The sequence below is a fragment of the Tachysurus vachellii genome, chromosome 19 (assembly GCF_030014155.1).
Source record: "Tachysurus vachellii isolate PV-2020 chromosome 19, HZAU_Pvac_v1, whole genome shotgun sequence".
Lineage (NCBI taxonomy): Eukaryota > Metazoa > Chordata > Actinopteri > Siluriformes > Bagridae > Tachysurus > Tachysurus vachellii.
The window spans coordinates 16,666,011-16,687,966 of record NC_083478.1 but is presented as its reverse complement, the minus strand read 5'-3'; the positions used below and the strand labels follow the sequence as shown (position 1 = coordinate 16,687,966).

Below are 21,956 nucleotides of genomic sequence, written 5' to 3'. Positions count from 1 at the left end.
GACTTCAAACAACTTTACTCCATCTGCTGATTTGCAATACTGCTACTGACCAGCAGATGGAGTAAAGTTGTGTTAAGTCTCGGAGAGGCAACACCCAGCGGTAGCTGGTAAAAGTGGTAAAAGGATTTTCCCAGAATGGAGGATATACCCAGAATCCAGATTGCACTGGAAATTTCACAAAGTGGAAATACTCTGAGCTAAATATACAGCCACATGCAAAATCCATCGTAACCTTGGCATGCAAAGATGTCAAGAGTTTTCAAAGCACTCCGAAACACGTAGAACAACATTTCAAAACACACAGAAATATGGCAGAGATCCTTCCTCATGCTTCCAGGTCATGCCAGGTTTAAATATGTTCATGAGGAAAGTACAGTCCAAAAGAAATGATGCCCATCATAGGCTAGTGATTCTCTAATTAACAGTACAGAAAATAATCCTGTCCCTCCTATACAAAGTACGATCATTAAATGAATTTTATATGCTTTAAAAGAGATGTGTTAAGTTACTGAAATTGGATCTAAGGTCAGAAACTGTCTGGCCACATAACTAAAGAAATTATGGTACCTTCTGCCAAGAGACCACATTTCAATATCAGTTTCTAAACCTCTTGGAGAAAATAAGGGAAAGGAAAACAAAATCTTGAGTTTAAGTGATCCTTACTCTGACAACAAAATGTCCATACGTTTTCCAAAATATTTTCTGAATCTGAATACTAAAGGTTTGTGCCTTTAATAAAGGAATAGGAAAGGAGTGCTTTTGCAAAAAAAAAAAAAAATAATAAAAAAAAATCCAAGTATCACAAATGGTCTGTCTGTAATGTCAAAGTATTGATGTGATAAATGGTGATAGAAAAAAGATTTTTTGGAATAAATAATTAGGCAGAGCAATTGTGTTGTTTCTAACCCTCTTCAACCTTTGACCTTCTCTTTTTTCTCCAGAGACTTCAGAGCTCTAGTATCTAATGAAGGATAAATGCTCAAAGCATACAGATAAATAAAGGGCCAGACAAAGACGTTTGGCATAAACACTGAGCACAAACCCATTACATAAACATGAATCCACTATAAAGAAGTAGAGTCATGCCTACCATCTGTTAGGGTTTTGGGGACATTTGGCAAATTTTGCTATTATACAAGAAGCACATAATGTATTGTGATTAATTGACCCCGTTATTCCCCTGGTATTGGTCGGCATTGGTTAATTCTGACCTCTGTAGTTCGAAGGGACAAAGAGGTCAGGAAACTAATGAGCATGACAAACCCCCCTAAAACAGCACAACCGAACATAGAAGGATAAGCAGGAGAAGCACAACACAACCCTGTATTGTGCCACAAAAAAAACCAACAAATTGGTTTAGTGAAGAGAAACACAATCTAGATTGATTTCTGCGTATGGTTTAGAAAGGGAATAACATGGCTTCATTATTAAGTGTTGTGATGTGATATGAACGACGTAAAGATTTTTCAGTTATTTGAAATTTTGTGTAACTGTATTTTTTATTTGTAAATGTAAAATCAACGTTATTAAAATGTTTACAGTTATAAGTTTTTATATTCATTATATTTCTTGTAATTATGATATGATTGGCCCTTTGAAATGAATGGGTTTAATCCAAAACTCAACGAATGAATGAATGAATGCATGTATAAATGAACAAAGAAACAAATAAAATATAAATAATAATGATGTGGACTTAGACTTAATGTGTTTTGTAGGTGAAAGTTTCAAATGAACAGGCACATTATTATTGTACACGTTTTAATTTTGTACTGAAAGCGGACCACGTCCACAGAAGGTTTGAGAACCCGTGCTCTTAAAATATCCGGTCTGTCTGACTGATGATGTATTGTTTGTCCCTTATCTTGCATGGACTACTTAACTCCCTAAACCTCTTAAATCAAACTCCCCTGAATTCTACTAAAATGCACACTGCTCATGCATCTCTTTCCTCCTTTCAAAACACACTGCGAGAACACCAGCATGCACACAAACCACTTAGTGTTTATAGTATCTCGGTTTACATCCAGTGTTTCAGTGTGGTGTTTGTGCGAGTAGTTTCCACTACTTTCTGTGTCTTTTTATTTAATGGGGTATCCTGAGATGTCTATTGCCTTTTTCTGCTTCTCTCTAGGTCAGTAGGGTTTCCTAGATCTTCCAGCATTAGCAGGAGTGTATCTGCTGAGCTTAAGGTTGTTCAGGTGTCATGTTGTGTTAGTGTCTGCCTAAGCATCCATGTGTTTGCATGCGGTTTGCCTGGAACACTCCTTGTTGCATATATGTCTGGGATGGTGCCTCTGTGTCTAGGATTTGTGTTCATGCCCATCTGTGTGTGTGTGTGTTGTCCGAGCATTCTGTCTTCTGACACAGTGTCCGAGTCCATCTTTCCGAGTCAAGTCAAAACCGGTATTGTTTAGTAATCTTTTTCAATTAATTATTCATGTGACAGAAAACACTCATACGTATACACTAATTTGTACATGATATCATTATTCACCACTAGTTAGCATCTAACTATTAATAACTTTATGAGCAAAACTTCTGGCATGCAACGTCAAGGAAAAACTGCTGTTGCTTGCTCCTAAAACCAAGTGTCACTTTCTGAAAACATTTTAAAATCTAGAATTATCCTTATGGTCCCTGCTTTAAAATGGCCTCTAATACGATTATACATTATGCACTTAGCGTAATGGTCGGAAAAAAGTGTTGGTGTTCCAGACAGAGGAAGAGACATAAAGGGCTAACCTTTAAGCTGATGAAACTCAGAGAAAGAGAAAAACAGATTGATAAAGAAGGTGTACTAAGGGAGTGACCGAGAACAGGGAAGGAGGCTGATGAGGCCTTTTGTGCTGAGCATGTGGGAATTCAGAAGAAAACTCACAATCACACTGCCACACAATTAGGAGAGATATCAGGCTGCATATTGAATACAACAACGGATACAACATGAGATGCTTATGACAAGCTTGTAGACTCCTGAGTGATGCGCATCACTGATGTCGCAAAAACAAAGCGGGTGGCTACAGGGATTTTTAAGATTTTTTTTGCAAGCCACAATCTGTCTTCTAAAATGACAGGATATGCTTTTGGGTGTCTGAATCGGAAAAGAGTTCATAAACACATTTGTTTTACTAATAAATCAGACACCTTTCCAGAAGAAGGTTCTGGATAAACGGCTAAACTTGCCTTGCCTAAATTTAATTAGCATGTCCAATTTATATTGCCTTAAGAGTAGTAAAATGGTCGCCCAAATTAGCTAATAAAGCCAGATAACTAGGTCACATTCTTGCACATAACAGAGTTGCACTCGTTAGTCAAGTTAGTTAATTCCATACAAAGATACATAGCATTTTAGTGGTAATACATAATAAGTGGATAACATTTCTGCTAATGTCAATCCAACTTGAGAAACAAGGTGCTCCAATTGTCATTTATGTGAATATTAGCAAACCTGTTTCTACTAAATCTGTATTTTGTTGTATTTTATGTTAATAAAGCCATAATGTCTATTTTTTTCTAAGCTGTTATTCGTGCCATGATTACCACTTAAATTAAACTCTTTACGAATGTAAATGATGTGCTGTAAACAAAATGGATAACCATTAGGAGTAGTACATAACATCTGGAAATCCTTGTTCATGTGCACACCATTTCACGGCCTTCAACATTGTGACATAGTATTTGCTCTTAATAGCGTACGTCGTGTGGTTCTGAATGACAGGAAAACCTGATGGTTTACTGGTACATCTGGGTAAATGTCCGGAAATGATTGCCACACACAGGCACTCAGACTATGAGGAGTGATGTTGATCCTATAGAATCTTGAGCAATATGTGTTGAAACATCTCCTGGAACAGCATGTGTGTCAGCAAAGCCCAAGAAGATACGAGACTTCTTGTGGAATAGCATCTCATGTTTGTGGGCTGTGGTGGTGACCTATTTAACCCAGTGGGCCAATCTCTGCTTAGACAGAGAAGCATCTCTGTCACTATAAAGTGCTCTAAAAACTGATCTAGTGCCCCTTTTCCACCGAGGCAGTTTGAGTGCTGGTTCGGAGCCAGAGCCTAATTTAGAACCAGTTCTTTCTTTTTCGACAGCCAAAGCACCGGCTCTGAACCAGGTAAAGTGGTTCTTAAGTAGTACCAAAACGTTGCTGGTATAGACTTAAGAACCGCTTGTGTCAGGGGCTGTGGGCGGGGCTACTGTTAGCGCATTTGATAATGTAACTTGAGTATACTAATGTTTAATACACTTTTACTTTACTGCAATATGATACATTATCCGCACACATGATAGTAAGTAGCTACATGCTAAGGCTAACTTTTTTCTGTGTTAATGATAAAATAACGTTATGTACTTTCTCGATAACAACCTCCGTTTATACAGATTACATGGAGCTGCACGTACAAGTTGGATTCGCCGCATTTGGATGCTAATTTAGGTTCACAAAGCCATGAGCATTAACAGTAAAGCAACATCCACCATTGTTGATGTATTTCTGTTTGCCGCTGCTGCGCTAAAGTTGCTGGCACACGTGACACGTATACAGTGACGTCAGACTCGGCACTGTGACGGCCCTATACCCGGTGGAAAGGCAAACCGGTTCTTAGAAGGTTCACCAGTGGAACCAGTTTTGAACCAGCACCAGTGCTAGCTCTGAACCAGCACCCGGTTCTTTTTGGTGGAAAAGGGGCATAGTAGGTGAGCTGTAAGGGTCTCCACATACACGTTCAAGCCCAAGACAGCGCATCTGGTCCAGGCTACAAGGCTTGGACCGTTCTTGGAACATTTCCTTCTGAGAGCATAATTTGGTTATGCCCCCCCATTTGGTTGAGTTGTCGTGGTCAGGTGCTCTCAGAAAGAGCTGGCTCATTGATCTCGCTAGAGAGCCAAGAGGAAAGTGGTGTGCAGTCAGCAGCTTAGTACACTTCCTTCTCTCACTCAAATATGATCTCGTAGTTTCATTTTCACTGTAAACACTCAGGCTTAATGGAATGCCTGGCTCGTGGGGAATTGCTGAGTTAATTGTGTTCTTCCATCTCTGTATATCTATGTGTCTTCAGGGGCTTTCAGATGGTAGAAGGAGGGGTGAATAGAGCTCACATTACAACCACATACACCAAGCTATGGTAGTAAAGGCAACACAATATCAGCCAGCATGGGCAATTCTACACTTTATATGCAGAGTGAAAGTGTATGCATGTATGTGTGTGCGCGTGCGTGTACAGTCTCTAAGCAATTTAGAAGCTGGTTGCCAGGATTAGATTACCATAATCTATGACCAATCACACAAACAAGGTACAAGCTGAAGCTGCAAAAGGCTATACAGCATCTGTTATTTCAGAGCTTGTTTTATTTTCTTTAGATATTATTTAGCATTGATTATGTTAATGCTGACAATCAAAGTCAAAATCTGTGCTAAAATTGTGTAATATTTTCCATCACCATTCCACATCCAATGTCCTACTACTCAGTGTGCAGACCTATAATTCTAACACTGACAAATTTCTGTTGGCTGACGTTGTATTTTTATTCATTCTATGGTCACTTACAATTTTTCAGTGGTAGTCAGCTTCATACTGAGAAAGCCTAGTGTAGAATCAGCTGAGGCAGCAAATTTTGGATTCAAAGTTCCAGAATGGAATGCAGCCATATGACACAGCTGAGCAGATCTTGGGCATGGCTAGTTAGTGCCTTGGTTTGGTTACTTAGCAATCAACAAGATGCTGAGTGTGATGCTGCCGATGGTAGTATAGGGGTGAAACCTGAAGCTTTGGAAGATGATATGTTTGCACCGCTTTGAACCACAATAACCAGGTAGTCTAACAGCATTGTGGGTTATGTTTTCAAAGCAGGCAGCAATCTAAAGTGAAAATAAACCTACATGATGATTGACGTTTAAACAAAAACAAAAAGCTGTTGAAGAGCGTGCTAATTATAAAGATTAATATGCATGTGGTGTAGAACACTTCTTAAAACTTCACCTCACAACTTCATCTCTCCACTTTTTAAAAAAAAAAAGTCATTTGGTGTGACTATCCATCATGTGGCATAACTAATAGTGACAATAACGGTGTTAAAATTCAAAATAAAAATATTCTGCAGATGAAATATTTATAACTGATACAATACTGCATGCTCAAGTAGATACTAATATTTTTTTCATCAGGTTTATGAGTTGAATAATGGTGTGCAATAAAGGAGGCAAGTAAGGACATACAGTAAATAAAAATAAATAGTGCACACAAGGTTCATATTTTTTACTTTATTTCCTTTATTTTATATTCCTTTATTTGTAATTTTTCCTATTACAAATTAGGTTTGTGTCTTAATTTGCTTGTAATACTTTGCCTGCATTTTAAGCATATAAGGGAAAGATTGATCATGCGGTTGTACCACATGAGCATTCTTAAGACCAGTGTCAATGATGGTCCAAGATGGCATTAATCAAGGCCCTTCTTGGTTTTCAGTTAGAGAAGTTTGGATTGAATCCATTTCAGTAACCAGTCAAGCAAGCTAATGACAAAACGTAGGAGCTCAATCATAAATGTAACGTTAAGGATGGTGGACCACTGCTGTAACAAAATTACAAAATCACAGACCCCTGGATGGCTTTCATAAACCCCTTTAGATATCCTCCATCTGACTGTTAGAGCCACTTAGCTAGAGAACTAATATGCTTCATGCGTAAACTTGGATGTGCCTATGTTCTGTCCGAGGATGCTCTGGGACAGACTAGTCGGGCTGTTCTGGCTCGAATACATTCGGCCATCTGTCTTTCTGCATGGGTTGTGCTGTCTATGCAAACCTTTTGTTCCGACCTGATAGGTACCCACTGTAATTATCTTCATTCACACCTTTCACACACACAAATATTCCACACATGACATCAGAGAAATACACAAACAACCAACCTCCCTGCAATGAACATGATACATACCAGCATATACATTATATCCACATATATATATATATATATATAGCAACATATGCAAAGCAATGCACATGTTAGATGTTTCAATGCCCTGTAAAGTGCGTAATTAATAAGCTGCACTACACAGAAAATTCACACAGAATGTCATGCCACATTAACTAGTTCTGTAGGAAAAGTGCTGTAAGTGCTTCAAGGACACACAGGAGGTGAAATAAGCATAGAAAAAGAGAGAAGAAATCTGAGCCACTGTGAATTTCCATTTCCTAGTCTTTTAAGGTGAATTATAACAGCTAATCCCCGAGTTTCTTTTGAGTACACACTATTCATAGCTATAGGTTTGTGTATTTATTTGCAGCAAAGGAATTCCTGCAAATAAATTATGATTAAATATGAATTATGTTTGTTATTCAAGCGTAATTCTAACCCGGGGGTAAATACTTTCTAGAAAATTACCACGACAGGAAAAACTCTTTTTTTTAAACAGATATTTGTGAGCTGTCAATAAATGATATATAAAACAGGTATCTTAAGGTCGCTTTAGTCTAAGCCGTTCCTAATTTAACCCTAAACTGGAGGCACTTTCAGAGAGAAGTCTTTGTGACGGTGAGTGACCACTGATGTGACGGGAATAAGGTTGCTTATCTTGCTATGATGGCACATGTCAAAATGTGGGATTTAATAGGAAGCAAGAGAATAGCCAGTTCTTGACAACAGGAAGCAGGAAAAATGGGTCAACCAGTGACCAGTTCAAGACAGGACAACCAGTGAACCAGCTACAGGGTCACAGGCACCCAAGACCCTTTTAATCTAATCCCACAGAAGAGCTTTTATTATACTGCACTTTTGTCAGATTAAACCACATAAAACAACGTCTTTGATAAGACTTCTGCTGTTAGAGATTAACAGGATTTCGTTTCATTATTCGGTATTTCGAGAAGAACTAGTCAGGAACTAGTAAAAGCAAGCAATTTAGCATTCGAAAAGGTCCAAATGAGCTGAAGCCAGATTGAATTCATAAATACAGGTGAGCCAAATTTCCATTGGGAACAAATAAACAAATCTAAATAGAATTTGGAACTGATTGAATCAAGCAACGAGAAGCAGATGATGAAACCTGTGCAAACGGAGCGTGACGTCTGCTGTGTTTTACTGCTGATAGGAAATAATCACAGCAATGAAAAGCATGCAGTGGTTTTTTAAAGTACGTTTGAACAGCCCATCTGTCGAATCCTGCATACGGTTCAGTGCTTCATGTCTCCTGCATGTAAATGTACTTATTACTCAACTTAAAAAATAACAAGCAGAATAAAGAACCACATCTGAGGCTCTGCTTCTTATTTACAAGATGCATGTTGACAATGATCTCCATCGCCTGTATTTTAGTAGAATGCTCTTGCGTGTGCAGCTGTTTTTCATATTGTTTAAATAGGCTGTAATTTTTGACACGGCAATTTGACTTGCCTAAAGGTAAAAACAGCATCTGATTATTGAGGAGTTACTTAAAACACAAAATCTAAAGTGCTGAATGCTATAGAATCGACTTGTGTACTACTCACACTGTAGTACTGAAGCAACTGTATGTGGAGCAACTATGCTCTTAAAGGGTAACACACTATTTATATATGCGTATCACTTTTTATATTGATTACTAAATGGGGTGTTGGGTTTTTAAATTTCTAAATGACTTTGCTACTGATGTGAGCCATTTAAAAGTGCTCATAATTTGGGGCATAGTGTATGCATGTCTGTTAAAGATAGACGGGGAAAAAGAGAGAGAGACAGTGAGAAAGAGTGAGAGTGAAAGAGACAGAAAGAGAGAGTGAGAGAGAGTGAGACAGAGACACAGAGTGAGAGTGAGTGAGAGAGAGAAAGAGAGAGAGAGAGAGAGATAGAGAGATCGATCCATGGAAATTAACCACACAGTAATGATGCCATGTTGATCCTCTGTTTGGCTTGTCCCTCTAACTCTCTCTCTCTCACACACACACAGACACACACACACTTACTTCACACCCTGTTGCTCATGGCAGGTTCACACACAGCTCTGCCACACTGATACTACCTCCAGCACTTTTATCATCAGGTTATATTATAAATTAGCGTAGATATAATGGCAGGGTGTTAAATCACCCCGTATGGCTCTATATAATCTAAACTGGAGGGTGTTTTTTATTTATTTATTTTTACTTGTGGGTGGGATCGAACGCAATAACGCTTGCAGGATCAATAAAGGCCACAATCATTAACACGGAAATATAAATAGTGCTTGCACGGTGCTGCTTTCATTTATTTATTTTGACAAATTAAGGGCAGGTAGAAACAATGTTATTAGTCAAACTATTTGTGAGAGTGTGGGAATGAATGGAAAAACAAAAAAAAAAAGAACAAAAAAAAAAAAAAACACAAGCTAATCCATAATCTATTACTCGTGATCAGCCATTACTACTCAAAACAGACGCCGAGTTTCTTCCTGCTAGAGCCTGTGTTACGTCATACATCATGTAGATTTGCCATGTTATACTTCCTGGAGATGCCATGGACAAGTCATATGATGGTGAATATTCCAACACAGCAGGAAGGACCACACAGGAGAGAATTTTTCCTTTTGAACTGTTTTCCTTTTGTTATTAATTTTACTACATTTCAGTAGTGAAAACCTTTCATTATAAAAGCTTTCAGGGTTTAATAGATGTTATAGCTACACAGTCCAGTTTCCTCTCCTACGACTTTGTTAAGCTTGATGTCGAGGCTGACCGAGGGGGAAGGATGATGGAGCCTGGCACAGCACCCAAATGCAGAGATTAGCCAGATCCACAGTGTGGAATTAGCTTCAAATGCATAACAGACTAGGCCTTGCATACAAAGCAACTAAACACACCCAGAAGCTAAAGACAATCCAGGGTAAATGCTCAACTGTCCTCCATTCCTCAGTCAGCATTTCACTGTTACAGATTTGTTTCCCCAATGATTATAAACATCTTCACAATGTGTCTCTCATATTCTCTGAGTGGTCCTGAAGACCCTTAAACACAGATTCAGCTAAATGAAAATGATTGAAAATGACTTCTAAACATGATTGTGGGGTGTTTACATCTTTCAGCATTTTTGTGATATTAACCTGTCTTGTATATTGTATAAAACATCTATAATGTTTTATGGTTACGTTAGATCATTTGCAGTGTACTTTTTATTTTTATTTTTATACATATTGCCTTGGAATTTGGTTCATTTGGTTTGGTGCATAACATTAATTCATGTGATGTCCCAAGAACGCCACGCTTGATAGAGATGCTTACGCAAACAGCTGTGTGCATGCATACACTGACAGTATTGACAGTAACTAAATCTTCTGAATCAATTATGCAATAAGGCATTCCTAGAAAATAGTGTATTGTGGACCATACAACAGACAAAAGTGTCTACATTAAAGACAGAAGCTCTACTGTGCTGACCACATAATTTCTGCACTTCACTGCGTGCTGAGTGGGATCTACTCCATTCTCCCATGGATAGTTTCGACGTGGAAACTATGGAGCTATTCAGCTGTGGTTCTGAAGCTCTTTTCTCTTTGCGTCTCAGGGCGCCCCACTGTGAAAAAGTTTCGAAAGAATAACAGGAATACAAGAGGCTAAGATTTCTCCAAAAGGCCCAGACTAAGTCCCAAGAAACAGCATCCTGATTCATTCTAGCTGGACGGGAGCACTTAGGAAGAAAAACATGATACAGTTGAAACCGGTCCAAAAATTACAGATTATTATACTGGTTACCTGCAGCCTGTTCAAGGATCCCTGTTCATCCATTTGTGAGTTGACAATTTATATTATTTTATTTTCTCCAAACAGACTACTTTGTGCATTGCAAATGAATAGAATTAAAAAAAAGTACAGAAATACAGTAATTTCAGTTCTACCATATTTAAAACATAAAGCAGCTAAAAGCAGCAGTCGTTTCTAATTTGGATGAATCGATAGACACTTCCTCCCATCTGAACTGACCAGACAAATAAAGTATAAATGTGGACTCTTATATCCAACTAATCATTTATGTAATCATTTACAAACTGTACTGTAGAGCTTGTAGAATTTGACTCAGATACAGCACAAATATTAAGACACAGCAATGCTAGCATACATTATTGTACTTATCTAAAATTATTCCACAGCAGCACTTACCTGTAGTTCACACCAGGCCACTTCCACCCACGTCTCTGTGTCCAAGCCTTTATAAACGGTCTTAAAAGCTCCTCGGCCAAGCTCGATGTCGAATTTAAGAAAGCGGCCACCGGGTGATGTGGCCACAGCTTTCATTTCAGCCTCCTCCTCCTGCTCAGATTCGCGCTCCTTTCCCTTTAGTCTGGGCACCGACGGGACACCCTTTTCCAGGTCTAGGCCACCACCATGTGTGCCATCAGTGAGGACATGCAGAGTTCCGGCACTAAAGACAGAGTCTGAGTCGTGGAGCTCAGGGTGTGGGATGCTATGAAGGCCCTCCTCCTCCAAGACCTCATCTTTCTCACAGAGCTCCACACTCTTCCGGAAGAAGCGCTTGTTCTGACGTTTTGGAGATGTTTGCGCTTGTGACTCGTCTGCTTCTCCTTCTTCTCTCTCAACACCTGCTACTCTTGCTCCTGAGGCTTCCTCATTTCCAGCCCCTCTTTCCGGTTTCCTGCTTTCCCTTTGGCTGGCTGATTGGTTCCCTGTCCACCCGTTCTCTTCCTCTCTCTCATCATCAGGTTTCTCTCCGGCGGAGTCCTCCGTGCCAGTGGGATCTCCTGGGTCAGTCGCCATGACAAAAAACTCCTTCACTCCTGGCTTTTTTGTGGTTGGTCTGGTTCACAGACACATAGAAAACACTTGCTGGGGTATACTAATTAGGGCAGTTATTAGTCAAGCTTTCATCTTCCATCCATCTTCTACTTGCTGAACCCTACTTTTTCAGTCATGTAATACAGATTCATCAGCTGAAAATCCAAAATAATGCTGCTCACTGGAAGCCTTCCTTTTAAGTTGTTCAATCAACAGCTTCAGGAAAAACCTAAAAAAAAAAAAAAAAGAGATAAAATCATTAAAATTTAGTAGGTGCTATGTGTACAGGATCGATTGATACTACTGAACTGATTGAACTGTTCATCAAATATAGTCAGCTATTTAGAAACTGAAAGCTAAAAAACACCACATCATACCTTTTTATACATTTATTATGTTTAATATCGTGGAACAAACATAAAGAATGTTAAAACGCTGCTTGACATGTTAAGAGTCCTTGCAAATCCCTCTGTCCTGGCGATTTATAAAAACTTAAGTTAAACATTTTTGCTTTGACTGTTGCAATTTTGCAATTGCTGACAGTGGAGTCTCTAAATAAACACCTCTTCGCAGAAACCTACACCATGTCAGTGGCTACACTCATTTTTATCTGGAAGGCCACGGAGAAAGTTGTTAATGATAATCTATTAGTGCAGGTGCATAAATATAAACCTTGTAGACGGAACTATCATCACAAGCTGTGCTTCCATTCATGTATTTTTATGTGAATTTGGGGATTTTGCATAGAACAACACCGGATGGAAACACCAGATGCAAAAACTGGATCTAAACAGTGCTGAATTTAAAAATGTTTTATGCAGTGCTCCATATTTGTGCATAAATTTGCACCTTGGATGGAAACAGCTACAGTTACTGGATTTGGAAATTAATTTACATGTTCAGACCAATCTAACAGAGGTGTACACACTATAGAGTATAACAGGCAGTTCTACTTCATCCACACACCACAACCGACTGATCAATAATGACTCAGCAGATCTGTATATGAGCCCATTATAGCACTTTACATAACGCACAAGGCCTTCAGATTCCAAATCACTGCAAGTGCTCAGAGATTCTATGTCTGTCCAATTGGAAAGAAATGTTAGTCAGGCTCATTAACATTTATTTATGTGAGTGAAAAGGTCTGGCCTCGTGGCTCTTAGAGCACCTGCTGTAGACAGCCTTCCACTTCCATTTGCATTGCCTTCACTTCCTAATGGCTCACAATCCCTACTCACAGTCTGACACCACTGACAATTTAATTATGTCAAAAAAGACACTACTGTAGATAATAAAAAAAAGTTAATATACATGTAAAACTGTATGGAGAGACTTTGGGTATGCCAAAGCACCTACATGGCTGAGTGCTCAGTAAGGGCAATCGCATCATGTCAGAAGCTTAACTTTTAAAATGACTTAGGAAATTCCAGGTAGCGTTTGGACCGCGAGGCACATAACGGACATGATTCACTAAAAAACGGATGCTGCAGTTAAAGCTATTAAGATGTCAATAATTTATAAGCTTAAGGGAATGCCAAATTGACCTGTAAAAAAAAAGTAAAAGCTGTGGATCATTGTCAGGGGAAACGTAATGTAAATAAGTATATTAAAGGTGGTCAGCAGTATTTCAGTCTTCCCTTTAGACAGCACGGCATCCTAGCTGACAATGTGAATTTTCCTTATATTTCCGTACATTTTCATTGATTCTGGGGGTTTTATTCTCATTGACCCGACCCTAGGACAGCTGGGTGCTGTCTAGGATCCGTCTCTCCATCTATGCCCTAAAAATCTCTACATCTTTATCCACTGCTTTTCACATTCATTTCATTACAGGTTGCTACATCCTATTTGTATTTCCACTGAATCATCCTTTTTAAAAAACATACAAGAAACCTGAGCCAGCATTAATCTGGTCATAAAAAACAGCATAAATCCTTTCTTGGTTTTAGTGCCTGCCTTCGACAGTCTATTCTGTGTCTCTTGTTTACCCCCATGTGTGTCTCTGTCTCTCTCCCCTCGGGTGAAAATCTCTCCACTGTCGCTGTCCATCTGTCTGAGGCAGTCGTGCCTCTGTCCTCCACATAGACAGTACATATCAGGCAGACCCTTGTGCAACCTCAGATGACTGCTCAACAAAGGGGCTAATTATAGTAACGGACACCTGTAACATTTACCCTGTTTTGAACAAGAACATATAACTGGCTAAACAACACGCAATATCACTCAGGGCTGGATCAGTGAGAGTGATTTATGGGGCAGAACAATAAAACATACACGTTTCTCAATCATTTATTCAGCCGTCTAACCATCCAGTTGAATTTTATCTGTAAATTTCATGCTTTCATGAACACTGGGATTCTGGAAGTGTGGGCTTTGTTAACATGACAAAAGCTATCCCAGCCTGTGTCAACAACAGCATCATTTTTCAACAAAAGCATGCTTGAAGGTCTCATAAACTTGCTCGATGATATTGTATGGTAATTTGTCCATGAGACAATCATTTGCATAATAGTTTACAGTGGTTTGTAAAGAATAGAATAGGCTTTTAATACATGAATTTCCACCCTATAAGACTCTGCTGGGTTACTACAGAAACAAAAACTGAGTAGATTAATATAAACCTGTGAACCAGTGTGGCTTCCTTGATATCATTTTAAAGCAACCGTATAACTAAACTGTAACCATCAATACTAACATGGGTTGGAAAGTAGATTCTTAAAAGTGAAAAACTTTAAATGGTTAATACTGCATTCTCTAACTTTTAAAGAGGATGTGACTTTGGCATGTTTCCCATTTTTCCAATATGTGAGTGCAATTTGTTCTGTGCAGTTTGTTGCATTGGCTTAATGTTTCTGTTTTGAAAAGTTATTGATTAAAAAGCTTTTCACACAGCATGCGGCTTTCTACATTAAAACACAAAACGGTCTAGATGCCTACTTGCAGTGAAAGGGTACAAACTAATTTGCCTAGTTCGGGTAAACACACGTTATAAGTACTATGTGTTAAATTTTTATTACCAAGCAAACAACTAAATGAAAAATATTGATGAATTATTCAGAAAAGAATGCACACCATTTCTGACCAAGAGAGGTTTCTAAGATGCCACTGGGAGAAATATTGCTTGTGTCCAGTGGCAAGAGTCGGGAAGATGCTTGCGGCCCATCGTATGCATCAGGAATCGGATAGATCGTTTATCGCTTCCATTATAGAAAATTGACTACGCTTAACTAAAAAACCCAGTAGAGAGGGTTAATTTTGATAAAGCAGGCTATGTTCAAACATTGGCATAAGTAACATGGTGTGTTTAGGGTGTTTAATGTGTGCAGTGTGTATGCAAACAGGTGAGTGTTTGAAGTTATCAGGTGACCGAGTTGGAGGAGATCTTATACTAATCAGTGATGTTTGGTAGCAGGTGAGAAAGAAGAAATATGTCTCGGAAATATTTGTTCACAGTTTTTAAAATGTTAACAATGCTGAATAATTCTTTCAGACCCAATATGTTTAATATTACAATCAGATACAACTACTGTACGTACGTCCAAGAGGTTGTTTACAGTCCGTCTAAGCTGTATGCTGCCTGTCTGCGGTTCCTTTATCAGACTCGCCACAATGCAAAAGTATCAATTACACTACTGTTGAGTTCTACTGTGCAAATATCAGATACCAGACATGAAGAGCACACTGTTATCACTTTCTCAACCACTCTTTTAGCTGATGCGTGCCTTCATGTTCCTTAAGGACATGCAGTAAGCCAGGTTCTACTAATGGTCATTAAGCCCTGGTTTATCCAGATATCACCTGCAGAGCAGATGGCACACAGATGTTGGAGTCGGGTCATAACCACAATCCCAAATAGTTTCCTGAGGTGTTCCAATGAAGATAGATAGAACCCGAAACCTGTTGCACAGTGGTTCCCAAAAGGAACTTTGAAGACTGTAATTAAGAACAAAAAATTACATCTAGGGGAAATTGTCCAAAACCAGCAGCACTCAGCCGTTCACATCAGGCTTGAAAAAAACATTATTTCTCAAGCATTTATTAGTTTCCAGTCAATTTTATATTTCGCTTCAAGTTTCTTATAGCCTAGTTGTTCTTTAGTCGTTCTTGAACCGGGAATGCATTCTGGCCTGCATGTTGGCGTTATCTTCCTGATTTAGTTTGTAAAAGTTTGGGCTTTTTCAGTCCTACTGATAACACATTACTGTATGTCAAAGGAATATACTTTAACGTGTCATACGGTGTTATGTCATAAATATCACTCTGTAATGATTATTACTCCCACAGAATGCTTTGGAGAAAAGGAGAACTGCTATGAGGCAGATGAGACATCGAACAAACCACACTTTAATTTATCTTATCGTATTACATCCATAAAAAAGAACACCTTATATAGAATACCTTATAGTTTCAATTAAATTAGGTTCCAGTTATAACATAAAAAGAATGCATTGCTGAAAGAATGTATACATTTATTCATTTATCTTCAGTAAATACTGTATCCTGGTCATCCCAGATCTGACTCTGAATGGGATTCCAGTCCACTAGCGTACTATAGACACACGTTCACACACTAATTCACACCTAGTGGTCAACCACCTTATGGCTTGTCTTTGGGAGGTGGGTGGAAACCGGAGAACCTAGAGGAAGCCTAATAGCCTAGGAAGTGGAAAACATACAGAGAAACTCTATATAGACAGTAACCTGAGGCTCAGGATCAAATTGGAGACTCTAGAGCTGTGATGTGGCCACTCTACGGTGCTGCCCACCAATTTGATCAATGTTATTTTGATGTAATGTTAAAGGCACAGACATACAACCATCAGATCTGGTATATTACAGTTCAGAATAAATCCATCAGATTTCTAATAACCCTATCAAATAGAGTGGGAGAAAATCAAAGACTGGAAAGCACACAAAGGTGCCTGCGTGTGAAAGGGAAAGAGGCAAAACAGACAACACATGACAGAGGGGGAAGTTCATGTTTAAACAGGAGCTGATTTGTTTACTGTATGTCCTCGTGGCAAGTAGTTCTCATAAAAGCCACTGGACAGAATGAGTACAGAACAGTGCGCCTCTGTCTGATGGACACGGTCTGATGCACACGTCCGTAACCTTGTAAAGATATAAGATGAATTATTTAATTATATGCTTCAACAGCTGATAAATCAAAATCTTAACCAATTATCACATTTCATACAGTTAAGCTTGCTCTAGTAATGTAAAAAAAAAAAAAAAAACCTTCACTAAAATATCTCTTCCTGTTAGTGCATACACACCTGACTGACTTACAAAACATGATCAGTATGGCATTCACATCCCTACCCAACCCATCTGTAATAATAGAGGACAATGAAATGAATGGGTGTGTCTGAAATGTGATTAGCATAAATATATTACGCACATATGAGCCAAAAATGTATGGCATGATTGACACCTTTCCTAACTCGTTTGTACAAACGACGAGGCTCTCACAGGTGTCTGTGGAGCAGTAGTTCATCAAGTGAGGCTTTACTCATCTCATGATGTTCCCTGGCACAGTAAAGTGCTCAGCGTGGTTCATATCATCTCTCTCACAGGCAGTGTCTCTCGCTCCCACAAAGCTCTGAAAACCCAAACACAACAGGGCCTGCACATTGATGAACCCTCCCTGCTTCTGCCCACCTTTTGTTTTTATCATCATCGCTCACTTAACGGGTATACACACGTTAATCCGCCAGGCCTGAGCAAGCTCTGCTGTTTTTACTGAGGCAGACAAAGAGGCAGCCAGGGGACACAGTGTGTCTCTGTGTGTTTCGGGAGGGTGGACATCAAGGCATAGACGAAAAGGGTGACGAGTTGTGGGGGTGGGTTAAGGGTGCGAAAAATGTGTGTGTTTGCGTGAATGAAAACAACAATGAGACACTGGGGTTGGGGGTTGGACATAAAAAGAGTGAGAGTTGTGGGGGATTTCTTTACTGACAAAATATGCTGTGGTTGTGTGAACATGAATAAAAGAATTGAATCCCCCACCAAAAAAAAGGCAAAATAAAAGCAATACAAATTTTGGAAACTAGAAAGCAAAGAGAAGAATGTTAGAATGAATATTAGACAAAATGTGTATTTAGTAATAAAACTGAGTTTTTTTTTATTATTAATAGCCTCAAGAAAGCAAAAGAAACAAAAAATCAATTCAAAATCAGTTTCTAGTTATAGGTAGGATTACAAAATAGACAACAAATCCCAGCTACGTAAAGGATCACATGAATCACATCCCACATGTTTCAAAATCTTTAAATACAGCAATCTGTGAAAAGTACAAAAAGCGTTGATTTGTGAAAAGTACAGAGGAAGTCTTGCTTCAACGCGAGCTGAGCATCTTACAACCTCACACATGATCATGTAGAGGAGCTTTGCTACTAATCTCACACAGTTCATCACAATTACAAGAATTAAACACTTATGAATGTTACATAATGATTTTCTAACCTCATTCTGATGTTCCAATTTAAAGCATTTAATTAATCTAGGTGATGGACTTCCATAGAACATCCTACACACATCCTTAGGGCTGGAGAAATCCAGCCAGGCTTGTGGGGTTCAGGAAGCATAGCCAGTGGGGTCGTAACATTATTACTTATTTTATTACACATACAGGCCTAAGTAATGTTCATGAAACAAATCAAATACTGATGAGCTCCATGGAATTTATTTTACAGTCCCTTCCTACAAGTTAGAGAATCTCAGGACATATAATAATTGTAACTTTTTTCTTATCTGAGATTTTGGTTTAAACGCAGACAAACACTTAGTTTTGATCACAAACGATTCTGATTTCTTAACATGGCACGATGACTCATTATCTAGTGAGTATTTCTAAGAAAATACTTTTAAATAAGCATTTAAATCCATTTCAGGAATATATATTTTTGCTTGAGTAAAAATCTCAGATCACTTTCTTTTGTTTATTTATAGTTATCACTGATTGCATAAAAACAGCAAAGATTTAAAAAAAAAAAAGACCTTCAGTTTTATATCATTAAATCTGGATAACTATTTGCTGTACTCTGAAGAGTCAGATGAGATAGAATTACAGAGCAAAGTAAAGTGAAGTTTGATATCATGTGATGTTTATGCATGTACAGCAGATTAAATCGAGTCATAAAACATTAACACATGCATGGTACAGTTCAGGCAGCACGTTGCTACTCGATCCGGATGCAGCACATGCAGATAGGATAGCAACAGTGAATGTCGAGACGCACCTCAGTGCTGTAGCTACTAACCCTTGCTGCATTACAGGCATCGGCTGATGTGTAGTCTGGTTGTATGTTAAATTCAGAAGAAGCCGAGCAAAATAGAGTTTAAGGCAAAATTTGAGTCACAACAAATAAGGAGAAGATAATGACTCTAGCCAGACAAATAGATAATGACTAATAGATAATATTTTACATGCAACACTAAAACAGAACACCATAGCTCATAGCCAAAAGCTAAGAGACTTATAATCCTATCCTCATTCATTACTTAAACTGTATTCATGAACACTCAACTCAACATTTCTCATTTCATAAAAATGTAAACATGGGACATAGCTGCATAATGTTTGGTGGCTTTTAGTACAAATATGTTTGCCTCAAGTGTTATTTGTAAGACAGTGTAGTCCAAAACTATAATGTAATTTGCTTTTAGAAGACATATGCGTTAAAAATGTACAGATTCCTTCTACCACCTGGCAAAAAAAGCTCTTTCTGATTCTGATTCTGTTTCTGATTCTATAGAGATCATTAATTTTGATGATATTATTCCACATTTCAGCTACTCGTGAGATCTGAAGTCCAATCAAATGCTCTCTAAAAATCTGGAGTGTTCTGCCCAAGATTCTATAAAAAAAAATCACCTTGCTGATGTTCAGCAAGTATGGGTGATAAGTGTTTTGCCACTGTCTTGGTTTTATATTTCTCTTGCAAGTAAGGAAATGGGTAAAATTCATGCACTTTGTATTGGTGCCAGCTGACAAAATCCTGAAAGTAGGTGGTGAAGAAAAATCCTGGCAATCCGTTATTGCTTGGGCTGACAAGTATAGTTTAATGTGTTGTGAGGTAGGCTAAACACTTGTAAAGGGGTGGAGCCACTTAATACGCAGGTCCTTTCATGGCAATACACAAAATAACTCTTTTTGACTCCTTCCCATTCCCATCAATTAAAAAAGCTCCACCAACAGGAGCAACAATGTCCTATAGAGAAGATTGTCTATATAAACAAATGGCTGTTAAATGAAAGCCAAAAAAACAGCACAAGAAATGGCTGGAATTGAGTAATGTTATGTATAAATAGCAAATTTAATTTAACCCTGTTTGCATCTGTTAAGATCTGAAGGACTACCAATCAGAAGGTTGTGAGTTCGATTCCCAGGTCCACCAGGCTGCCGCTGCTGGGCCCCTGAGCAAGGCCCTTAACCCTCAGTTGTATAAAATGAGATAAAAATGTAAGTCGCTCTGGATAAGGGCGTCTGCTAAATGCTGTAAATGTAAACGTAAATGTTTTGCAACACGAGATTGTAGTCTTACAGAGCAAACTGTGTCATAAGTGTTCAGCTCTCACCATATACTGTTTAATGATCCAGGGAGCTGGGAAACTGATTGAGACAAACCCTATGATTAATGTAAGGCTCAATAAAACCCAAACTTTTCCAAAAAATGATTTCCTTAACCACATAATATCTTTGTCCTGGGGTCATGCCTTATACCACTATATTTGTTATATTGCTCTACATAATAGTGATAAATAAAAATAACACCTTTAAACATGAGCAGGTCAGAGACAACATAGGAGTTCGTGTTTTTTATGTTTGTTATTTGTTTAAAAGGAATGTTTGTTGTTAGAAAGGGTACATGTTGTGAATGTAAAGTTGTTTCACAGCGTCGCTTTAACGTCAGTATTTATTTTTTACTCCAGTGGACAGAAACATTAACACCTGGTGATGCAACAGTGATAACCGGCTCTATGGATGGTAGCTACCTGTTACTACACTGAAAGAGACGTTTATTTTGAGACAATTTCATGAACTACACAATAAATGCTGTGTTCTGCAAAGTCCATTATTGACAGAAGAACGGTTGATGTACGTGTCTGAAACGCACCTTGTCAGAATTAGCAGTTAGCTTGTTAACATTAGCCTGAGGGAAGATTCCTGTGAGACGGTTGGAACTGCTGTGTGTTCGTGCTATTAAAATACTCTCAGCTAACACAGCCTCTAGTTAATGTTTTCTTATTTATTGGATAAAATCGATGTTATAGTCTACTCACCGGTATGAAGCATCTTCCACCGTTTTGTGTTTATATTTAACGGCTGGGAACAAAAGCGGGCTATTTACTGTTTATTCCTTAACATTTTGCAGTCCTGTGAATTCCAACACATGGTCAAATAGCCAAGGATTAAAAACATTTCCCCCCCAAAACAATGAGTGTATTCCTTTTTGGCTATAAAACGTTTATTTACGTCCGTTGTTTGAGCGCCGTGTTTAAATCCCCAGTGAATGCGCTCGCGCGCGCGCGCACACGGATTCTCACGTGCACACTCCTAACGTTCCGGTTTTTCATGCAGAGCGGTGAATAGATCCAGGTTTTAATTTATTTTGTCTTCTTCTTCCTGTTTTTACATAGTTCACGGTAGTGTCTGGTGTTGCAGTGCTGTCACGGAACCAGTCTCTCCTCATATCTCGGTGTGTTTAGCCGGGTAGACGGAACGGGGAGGGCTGAATGTGCGCGCTCCTGCGTCTACCCACCTGCTCGGGAACGCGCACGCGAGTAAATAAGAGGCATCGTAGACATTTTTTATCCGTAGAAAAGAAAGCAAAAGTACCGCTCAGTTACAGCTGTGTGAAAACACCTGCAGGTCGCACAGGTACCCTATAAAACCTAAACAAGTGGTGCTGTTATAGGAAAACCTGAAGTCCACCCTGACGTTCATTATTATTTAGTAACAACAAGGACAAGAGTTTTTATGTCTCCTGTAAAACTGCATGTTGCTGAAGATTAAACGTGTTAGAGAGCTACTTGTACTGTAGTATAACGTCACAAATGCAAGTATAGCTCACTTGGAAACTGCTGTTAGAGCGTCGTTCATGTACACACTTCTATATTTCCTATTTCTGTCTTTTCATCCCATTTTACAGTGGGATTGTAAACAGCACTGACTTAAAGTGCGCGCTCCTGCCTCTACACGCCTCTCGCGA

The 21,956-nt window shown here is 38.7% G+C and overlaps 1 protein-coding gene across 8 annotated transcripts in view; it reads right to left on the bottom strand.

Annotated features, from left to right (window-relative positions):
* The window catches only part of si:dkey-151g10.3 (serine/threonine-protein kinase WNK3), a 45,577-nt gene extending 24,086 nt beyond the window's left edge, over nucleotides 1-21,491 (bottom strand). For 4 of the 8 annotated variants that reach the window (XM_060894955.1, XM_060894957.1, XM_060894960.1 and 1 more), the window contains exons 1-2: nucleotides 21,028-21,488; nucleotides 11,107-11,968 (exon numbers count right to left, since the gene is read on the bottom strand). In XM_060894955.1, coding sequence (XP_060750938.1) covers nucleotides 11,107-11,721 — 615 coding nt within the window. In that variant the 5' untranslated portion in view covers nucleotides 11,722-11,968; nucleotides 21,028-21,488. Of the gene's footprint in view, nucleotides 1-11,106; nucleotides 11,969-21,027 lie in introns of all 8 variants that reach the window. The other 4 variants (XM_060894961.1, XM_060894958.1, XM_060894963.1 and 1 more) reach the window with 4 other exon arrangements.
* Between the last annotated feature and the right edge of the window lie 465 nt (nucleotides 21,492-21,956).